Source organism: Gadus morhua, chromosome 22 (assembly GCF_902167405.1).
Source record: "Gadus morhua chromosome 22, gadMor3.0, whole genome shotgun sequence".
In the NCBI taxonomy this organism is placed as follows: domain Eukaryota; kingdom Metazoa; phylum Chordata; class Actinopteri; order Gadiformes; family Gadidae; genus Gadus; species Gadus morhua.
Genome location: NC_044069.1, coordinates 5105772 through 5115776, shown reverse-complemented (window position 1 = coordinate 5115776; position 10005 = coordinate 5105772). Strand labels below are relative to the sequence as shown.

Sequence of the window (10005 nt, the reverse complement as noted above, 5' to 3'; positions counted from 1 at the left end):
GTTGTCGTGGTAGTTGGAGCTGCTGTTGTCATGGTAGTTGGAGCTGCTGTTGTCATGGTAGTTTGAGCTTCTGTTATCATGGCACTTGGAACTGTTGTTGTCAAGTCAGTTGGAGCTCCTGTTCTCATGGTAGTTGGATATCCTGTTGTTATGGGATTTTTAGCTGCCGTTGTCATGGTAGTTGGAACTTCTGGTGTCATGGTAGTTGGAGTTACTGTTGCCATGCTAGATGGAGGTCTCTTTGTCATCTTTGTTGGAGCAAATGTTCTATTTGGAGTTGGAGATCCTGGTGTCATGGTTGTAAACGTAGCTTTTTTCATGGTAGGCTTTGCTGCCATCGTCACGTTATTCTGATCAACCTGTGTCATAGCTGGATTACCATTTGTCAAGTTAATTGGAGCTCCCGTTTTCATGGTGGATGAATATGCTGTTGTAATGGTAGTTGTAGCACTTTTTGTCATGTTAGTTGGAACGTCTACTGTCTTGGTCGTCAGAGTTACGGTAGAAATTGTAGTCGGAGCTGGTGTTGTCATTGTATCTGGAGATCCCGTTGTCATAGTAGTTGAAGCTACTGTAGTCATGGTAGTCTGAGCTACGATTGTGTTGGTGGTTCGATATACTTTTGTCAAGTCAGTTGGAGCTCGCATTCTCACGCTAGATTGATCATCTTGTGTCATGCTTTTCGGAGTTGCTCTTGTCATGATATTTGAGCCTCCACTTGTGGTGGTTATTGACGCTGCTTTTGCTGTGGTAGTTGGAGAACCTATTCTTATCGTCGTTAGGGATAGTGTTTCCATGGTATTTGTATGATCCACAGATGAAGCATCTCGTGCAAAGACCTAGGAAGTGCATGGGAAGTACATTTGCTAGGTCAGCAGTTAATTCATCAATGCCGAAAAGATGGCCAAGAGTCAGCGTCTGAACCACAGCCATTCTTTGCCTGTTGTTACACCAATCATCCTGTAGGGGGTACCAGTATAACAGTACCTGTACAGTCTTGGTTTTTCCTGATGGTGGGTTATGTGTAGAGTACGTCAAACAATTCCACCTCATATCTTTCATATCTATGATGCTGTCAATACAATAGTGTTGAGCGGCATTTTCTGTCCTTTACCTTGTCCGATAAAAAGGAAACAATCTGATGTCAATATTGAAACCTGAACTTGAAATGTGAAGGAATATCAAGATAAGGTTTTGTGGGAATTTTTTACCTATCTGGATGGTAATATTTAACTACATCTCAAGGGCCCATTAAAATCCCCAATTGATGTCATACATCTACACACCGTTTGAAAACTTTAAAGGAATAAATAAAGCAACACCTTCCAGTTAAAAGTATATAAAAATATATTCTGATCATATATATGTAAGAATAATTTGACTCAATGTGCTTCAAACCCAGAGAATCAGGAGTTTAGAAGCTCAATCATTTTGAATGATAAAAAACTTGTTACATTACTTAATATACTTTTTTTTTTCACTAAAACATTTCAGTAAAAAGTTACATTTAATTAATAAAATAAGAAGATATCTAATTCAGAAATACCTGTATTGTGCATAAGTCAATCAAGGAATGCGCTGCCAGAATCAGAACTAAATTCTTCATATTGGGAATATGAAATAAAATGTTGTCCATCAAGGTGGTAGGCACTCCTCTGTTCACCAACCTTGAGTCCCTCGTTTTATTCCAATTGTTTATCTTTTGTTTATTGACGTCATTATGTGGTAGGTGTTACAAGGAAACACTACAAGGAAGTGTGTGTGTGTGTGTGTGTGTGTGTGTGTGTGTGTGTGTGTGCGTGTGCGTGTGCCTGTGTGTGTGTGTGTGTGTGTGTGTGTGTGTCCACTCAATATAAAATCGACCTATTCAGCCTTTATATTGCAATTTATTCATCTTAAAACTAACTTAATCGACCTCTACTGCAGAGGCTATAATATCCTTCCCCAGACCCGTCCAACAGATGGCATAAATCCTTGTCCCTGAGATCATTCCTTAATAGTCACCAGATACTTTGAAACCATTCATACTTGTCTATGAGCATGTTTCTCACTATAGGGTTGAATGTTCTTGTGTTGAGGTTTTAGAGATTGTAAACTCTATATGTATACTGGCACCTGGTGCTTTACAGAGTGACACTCGATGTCTTTTTCATGCTGGAGAGTTTTCTGTGGAGTTATAAACCTCCTAGTTCTACCTTGTGTTCACAGTTGTACCACAGCAAGTTTGGGCGTTGTGGCCCTGCGATAAGTTAAATAAAGAAGGGAGAAATGCAATCTTGGGTGTCTAGTTTTCCACATAAACTTATTAGGAAATGTATTGTCTTTATTCAATTTGCCAAGTGCTCGATAACAATCATATATAAGGGAGGTGATATTGGTCAACCCTTTTGTTTTCTCTTTTGATTTGAGATCAATATCCATTCGATAAATTCAAATAAAAATGTAGTTCTGCAACTGCAGGCCGTCAGAAATCGCACAGGCTGGAATTCTCAACAAAAACACGGTCAAGAATAATGTTTTCTTATCCTGTGTGTCTGTACTAGTAGCATTATGTAAAACCCAAACTATTGATGCTAAGCAGTGCAGACTTCATCCAGAGGCTTGGAACAATCAAAGCGTAAATTCCAAAATAGAATGAGCTAAACAGAAAAGTCTCTCACAAACCAAAAAAGTGGTACAGGAAATAAGTTGTGATACAAAATACTACATATAGCGCAACAACATATATGAAGCTTGGCTGCCTTACATATTCGATCCTTTCAACAGAATGTTATAGTATAAAAAAAATTGCATAACGCATGGCTGCATTTACAGGGATAGGATCCAGAGTCATGGCACAGTTATCTAAAAAACGTAATAATGCAAAAAATGACATTTCATCATGGTTTTTCATGATCACCAGGGCGGGGGCGCTGGTCCCCTCAGGGACGCAGTGTGTAGAAGAGCAGTGGCGCCAAAGAGCTCAACAAAGACACTTTGACTGATGTGCCTCTGCTGGTCGTTGGAGGTCTCGTTGTCATGGCGGTGGGAGCTACCACTGTCATGCTAGTTGCCGTGATGATAGTCGGAGCTGCCGTTGTCATGGTAGTTGGAGCTGCTGTTGTCGAGGTAGTTGGGGCTGCTGTTGTCGTGGTGATTGGGGCTGCTGTTGTCGAGGTAGTTGGAGCTGCTGTTGTATTGGTCTCAGGAGCTGCTGTTGAATTGGTCTCAGGAGCTGCTGTTGTATTGGTAGTTGGAGCTGCTGTTGTATTGGTAGTTGGAGCTGCTGTTGTATTGGTAGTTGGAGCTACGGTTGTATTGGTCTCAGGAGCTGCTGTTGTATTGGTAGTAGGAGCTGCTGTTGTATTGGTAGTAGGAGCTGCTGTTGTATTGGTAGTTGGAGCTGCTGTTGTATTGGTCTCAGGAGCTGCTGTTGTATTGGTAGTAGGAGCTGCTGTTGAATTGGTCTCAGGAGCTGCTGTTGTATTGGTAGTTGGAGCTACGGTTGTATTGGTCTCAGGAGCTGCTGTTGTATTGGTAGTAGGAGCTGCTGTTGTATTGGTAGTAGGAGCTGCTGTTGTATTGGTAGTTGGAGCTGCTGTTGTATTGGTCTCAGGAGCTGCTGTTGAATTGGTCTCAGGAGCTGCTGTTGTATTGGTAGTTGGAGCTGCTGTTGTATTGGTAGTTGGAGCTACGGTTGTATTGGTCTCAGGAGCTGCTGTTGTATTGGTAGTTGGAGCTGCTGTTGTATTGGTAGTTGGAGCTGCTGTTGTATTGGTAGCTGGAGCTGCTGTTGTATTGGTAGTTGGAGCTGCTGTTGTATTGGTCTCAGGAGCTGCTGTTGTATTGGTAGTTGGCGCTGCTGTAGTTCTGGTAGTTTGAGCTGCGTTTGTCGTGGTATTTGGAGCTGCCGTTGTCGTTGTAGTTGTAGCTACTGGTGTATAGGTAGTTGGAGCGACTGATGTTGTGGTAATTGGAGATTCTGTGGCAGTGGTTGTTTGACCTACAACCTACAAGTAAATGGAAGGCTGTTAATGAGAAAAAGGCGAAGATGAAATTTAAATACTGAGCGTAGAGAGCTTATAAATTCGTAAAACCATTCTGATTTGAATCTATATAAAATCCATTGATTTAAAATTGAAAGAAGCTGTTCAAAATGTAGCGCTAAAGCAAAATACTTTTTTTGAGCTAGTCGCAAATATTCAGAAATGTATCTCCATTTCAGGTTCAATTCCATCTTGAACCTGAAATTTGTTTTCGATTTTAAATCTTTAAAATATATACATTTTTTTATTGATATTTTAAAAGCAAACAGATTGTTCTTACCTGGACTCTGCTGAAGTTCATCAAAGCAAGCATTCCAAGAATCAGAGCTAAAGTCTTCATATTGGAAATGAGTGGACTGCAGAGATTTGAGGCTGCTCAAATTAAATCTCTCTGTGATCTGTGAAAGAGTCGGATATGTATATCACATGAGGCATCAGGGTGCAATGTTCATCTCGCAATAAAAGGTTAGCATAACTATAATGAATTATTACTTCACACTTTGATTACTGTTCCTATCAATATGCAGTGTAAGCAAACAGGGAAGTAAGCTGCCAATGTAGGGCCCTCTTTGATGGAAGGTTGTAAAGATTAGTAGGATCAACACCTGCTGTTATCAGGTTCTTTCAGCATCGGCTAGAATAGACTGCTTTAACGGGCTGTGGAGTGGTTGATTTTGTGTTTATTCATCGGTTGCATGGTCGAATATGTGTTTATTCATTAGTTGCGTGGTCGATTGTGCGTTCATTTATCTTTTGTGTGGTTGCCAAGGTATTGCTCTCAGGGGATCAAAAAAGTCGATCCATCTTACTTATCTTTCTATCAAAAAGGAAGTAGGAAATATTTTACCAAGAAGTGAAATAAAAGAGAAGAGGCTATAAGGTGGATATAACTGTTCATATACTGTTATTTTGTTTTTGATATTTACCACGTTAAACCTTTATATCCTGAAATCATACCTTTAGGTATGACTATGTTCTTTATTTATTTATTTTATTTTTTGTCACCTGCGTCAATTAATAAGGTAATATTATGTCTCCTGAAGGGCACTCTTGATTGATTGATAATCAATCACTCCAGATTGATTGATAAAAAACTGCGGTATTTACAACCCTAAACTCTTTTCACAGAAAACTTGCATAAATCTGTATTTTAGGAACCGTAATATGTGTAACATACAGTAAGACAGGCCGTGTCTGGGTTGAATTTGAAATGGATATATTTCTATAAGAATAACAGAATTGACATATGTAAGTAGTTTGGATACACATAATATTAACATCTTTTAAGTACCCCTACAATCCTTCAATGTACCCCAAATTGAGAACACTGAATCAGGGACATGAACACCAAGACATTGCAGATTCTTCCCAATAACCTGTGGGCATCAGACACTTTGTGACGGGTGTTTTGGTTACAGGTGATTTCAAGGACATGTCTCCTGAAATATTCCCTGGAGACAAAATTAGAGCTACAATGCCAATCCCTTTGCCAGCCCTTCAGATTAAGTTCTCTTAATCTCTCTCCATATAAAATGTCAGTCTACTAAGGAACATTTACCACAACTACTTCTCTCAAATCGATAATGTAACCATGCTGATATGACAACTTTTGTGGCTGACTCACGCAACTCAAGATCAGTTTAAGAGTAGTTGAAGAAAGATAACTAACAAGCTGGCTAAATATTAGCTTGCCAACTTTATGCATTATGAAAGATAAAAAAGTTGGGTTGGCCAAATTAAGTCCATCGCCTGGTAAAATATTAGTCAAACTCACTGTCAACGAACATGTTGATTTGATGTAATCTTTATTCATTTACACAGCCTTAAGGTTCTTAGTCTCTGAGCCACGCCCACTGAAATCTCAACCTTTTTCCTTATTTTTTTTGACATTTGATAAGCAGAAGGGTTTGAGTGCTTTTTTGGTCTTGATTCAAACAAACTATTAACTATCAATGAATAACCTCAAAGGTCAGGGTACTTGAGATTATTTTTTCGTTTTTTAATGGTTTGGTGCTGTGCACATTTCACAGTATAAAATCAAGCTTTATGAAATAGACCATTTTGGAAAAATGTATTGTTCCAACGCTGGTCTCGGTCTGTGCTGTTCTTTGGTCCAACCTCACAGCCCATTACAAGATTATTAAATTAAATATGATATGCTTATGAAATATAGTGAACAATACTTATTTATTATATTTATACATTTGTAATTTCACAATATATTAATTTATTTAATTTTGAGTGCATTGGTCAGCAATCATTTTGGACTAGTTGTTAGATAGTAAAGATTTTTATGGCTCATTGGCTACTTAATATTTGCCATTCACTTGATTATAATTCTTATCACAAATAACAATACTCTGTGATCGCTGAATGTGTTTCTGAATAATTGCTACAAATGCACTTTTATTGTTATCTCATTTCCCATCCAGATGCCTTGTGATGCAATGAAATTGTTGGATCATAACAATTATCTTAATGCATGATCTACATGTAAGATAAATAAAGATAATTTGTAGGCATTAGTATTGCTACCATGACTATCACAGCCTGCACCTGCCACCAGGTATTCAATCCTTTTAATAGAGAAAGTTACCACTCAACTCAAACATGTGTAATATGCCATCATTTGTTGAAAATTAATAGTGATGAGTCCAGGTGTGCAAAATAACTAATAAGAATAATAATCATGATAAATCTTTGAAATACATCTAATAACTAATCACTCTGTTTACTTCAAGGAATCATGTATTAAAGGGGAACATTGTGATTTCAAAACAACATTGTTTTCTGAAGCGCCAGCATTATTACTTCACGAATTTCACCAATGTATTTCATGATCACCAGAGGGGGGCGCTATTTCCCTCAGCGGCATAGTGTGCAGAAGAGCAGTGGCGCCACAGAGCCCAACAGAGACGCTTTGACCGCTGTGCCTCTGCTGGTCGTTGGATGTCTCGTTGTCACAGTAGTTGGAGCTGCTGTTGTTTTGTTAGTTGGAGCTGCTGTTGTATTGGTAGTTGGAGCTGCTGTTGTTTTGTTGGTTGGAGCTGCTGTTGTTTTGGTAGTTGGAGCTGCTGTTGTTTTGGTAGTTGGAGCTGCTGTTGTTATGGTAGTCGGAGCTGCTGTTGTTTTGGTAGTTGGAGCTACTGTTGTCATGGTTGTTGGACCCCCCGTTATCACGGTAGCTGGAGCTGTTGTTATCATGGTAGTTGGAGCTGTTGGTGTCATGGTAGTTGGAGTTGCTGTTGTTTTGGTAGTTGGAGCTACTGTTGCCATGGTAGTTGAACCTACCGTTATCATGGTAGTTGGAGCTGTTGTTGTCATGGTATTTGAAGTCTCTATTTTCTTTGTAGTTGGAGCTGCTGGTTTATTGGTAGTTGGGCCTCCTGTTGTCATATGAGTCGTAGCTCCCGTTGTCATGATACTTTGAGCTAGTGATGTCTTGGGAGTGCAGCATACCGTTGGCATGGCAGATGTAGAGACAGAATCTTCTCCAAAAACCTAGGAAGGAAATGAAAAGATTGGATAGCAATTTGAACATGAAATCCCAAGATAGGCGAGTCTTAGATTCGGCACAAACCACAACCATGCGATCTTCCTGTAGGTGGAAACGGAATGTCTCACTGTGACCTGATGGTGGATGGTTACAGAATAAGTCTAACCATTTCTGAATATCTTACCTATCTTACTGTGATGCCGTCACTGCAGCCTGAATACCAAATTGTACACTGTAGGCTGAATAACCATAACAACATACCACACCTCCTTCTTGTGTGATTAATGATTGTTGAGTCCATTAAGCCACCATGGTTGACTAACCCCCGCCTTTGTTCCCGCTCATCTGTCCCTCCAAATGTGCACCCCTCGACAGACTCACTTCTCCCTATACCCCAATTTCTGCGCAGATCACACCCGTTCTCTGCATTTCATGCTGCCGATAGTCGATCAATAGTGTGACAAACTCTTGCCGCCATCCTTTCCTTGTCGGATTACAATTCCCCAATCTGACGTGACCATTTAGACGTGAACATAGTGAAGGGTTTATGTATTTGTTAGGGATAAGACCTATCTGGAAGGTTATATTTACCTCCCCTCAAGTGCCCAGTTAAAACACCTCTGCACAGATTGAGAATGTTTTAGTCAAATAAAGAAACACCTTTCAGTTATCTGTTCCATAGAAAAAATCTTTATATCTATCATTGGACATGGTGTGCTTCAAAACCGGAGAAGCATGATATTAGCAACTTAATCATAGTGAAGAAAAGGACATGATCTGATTTCTTACCATTGGATTATGGAAGTTGCAGATAATTCATAAAAATAAATTAAAAATAAGAAAAAAGACTTACCTGTATGCCCATCAAAGCAAGCACTCCCAGAATCAAAGCCAAAGTTTTCATATTGAAAATAAGTGAAAGACAGAGATATAATCAACGTGTGGCCTATGTGGTAGCCAGAAGTTCTGCTCTGTTGAACAAACCCGGAAAAATCCAGGGCTTTTATTCAGTTTATTAACCATTATGTTGGGTGTGACATTATGACTCAGAAGTAGAAGGAGGCCTTTGTGTGTGTGTGTGTGTGTGTGTGTGTGTGTGTGTGTGCCTGGACCAAATTAAAAACAGATTAAAAACTAAAACCAAACCAGAAATCTTGGTGTTATATGGATTCATATCGAAATTTCAACAGCCACATTCAGTCAGTGATAAAATCGGACTACTATCACCTGAAAGACAAAACAAAATTAAGAAGACTCATGTCAAATCAAGACTCAGAAAGACTCTTTTTTTTTTAAGGCTCTTTGCCGGCCTTCCAAAAAAACCTTTGACAGCTTGTTCAGAATGCAGCTGCTAGAGTTCTAACGAAGAACAAAACATTTGAACACTTAACACTGATTCTCAAATATCTGCATTGGTTCAAGGTATGTCAGGATTGATTTCCAAATATTGCGGTTCACCTATAAATCACTATAAACGGTTTAGGCCCAAAGTATATACCTGAAATGTTCCCGCTATATGAACCCTCTGGAGTAGACCGATAAGATCAACTAGGACCAGTCAGCTAATTTTTCAAAGAGTCTAAACAAATCATGGAAAAGGAGGAATCTGGAACAAACAGCAGGAATAAACTTCCTCAAGATCGGAGGCTTGCTCCGACCCTGACTACATTTGAATCAAGGTTAAAAAAGGTAATGTTCACCTTTGCTTTCCGATCAATTATAATGCAAATTATTATTTCAAAATATATAATGTTTGCATTTTCTTTATGCTTTATTCATGAAGATACAGTGAGTGCATTGCGTTTGTTCTTACTGAAAGATATTTTTTTGTTATTTCCAATGGTTAAATGTGTAACTTATTTTCCATCAAAGATACTGTGTAATCCAGTGAAGGAACTGGTCTCTTAAATGGTCTGCACTAAGTCAATAGGTAACAGCAATTTATCCATTTCATCATCCATTTTATGGTAACTTTATGCTCTGTAAGGTGACCTTGGGTGCCTTGAAAGGCGCCTCTAAATTAAATGTACTATTATTGGGTGTCAAGCAACTATGTTGCGAGACAACCTATTGTTATTGTACGAATTCTTATTATTGGGTGTCAAGCAACTATGTTGCGAGACAACCTATTGTTTTCGTACGAATTCTTATTGGGTGTCAAGCAACTATGTTGCGAGACAACCTATTGTTATTGTACGAATTCTTATTATTATTATTATTATGCTGCCATTGGAGTCAATGGCAGCCCATAGAACCGCTTGGCGAAAAGTTGTGAAATTTGGCACACTTGTTCAGGACTGCCCCATTAGCCCATTAAGCCAATCTAAGGTCGCTAGCCCAACAGCTCTAGCGCCACCAACAGGTCAAATTTGGGCATGCATTCATGTTCATAACTTTTGACCTATTCGACCAATTTTCACAAACCAGGTATCATTGGATTCCTTGAACCAAGCCCAGTTCAACACACCCTATGACGTCATTGTG

At 39.1% G+C, this 10005-nt stretch overlaps 1 protein-coding gene and 1 long non-coding RNA gene across 2 annotated transcripts; both read right to left on the bottom strand.

Annotated features, from left to right (window-relative positions):
• Positions 1 to 2553: 2553 nt before the first annotated feature.
• Positions 2554 to 4421, bottom strand: LOC115535894 (mucin-5AC-like). Its single transcript, XM_030347449.1, has 2 exons — positions 4306 to 4421; positions 2554 to 3989 (listed from the first exon to the last, which is right to left on the bottom strand). Exons 1-2 carry the CDS (start codon positions 4363 to 4365, stop codon positions 2922 to 2924), a joined length of 1128 nt encoding a protein of 375 aa, XP_030203309.1. The 5' UTR covers positions 4366 to 4421; the 3' UTR covers positions 2554 to 2921.
• A 1392-nt stretch (positions 4422 to 5813) lies between these two features.
• On the bottom strand, positions 5814 to 8520 carry LOC115535956 (uncharacterized). The gene is made up of 2 exons (XR_003974583.1): positions 8375 to 8520; positions 5814 to 7526 (listed from the first exon to the last, which is right to left on the bottom strand). It is a non-coding gene; the product is annotated as an uncharacterized LOC115535956 (long non-coding RNA).
• Between the last annotated feature and the right edge of the window lie 1485 nt (positions 8521 to 10005).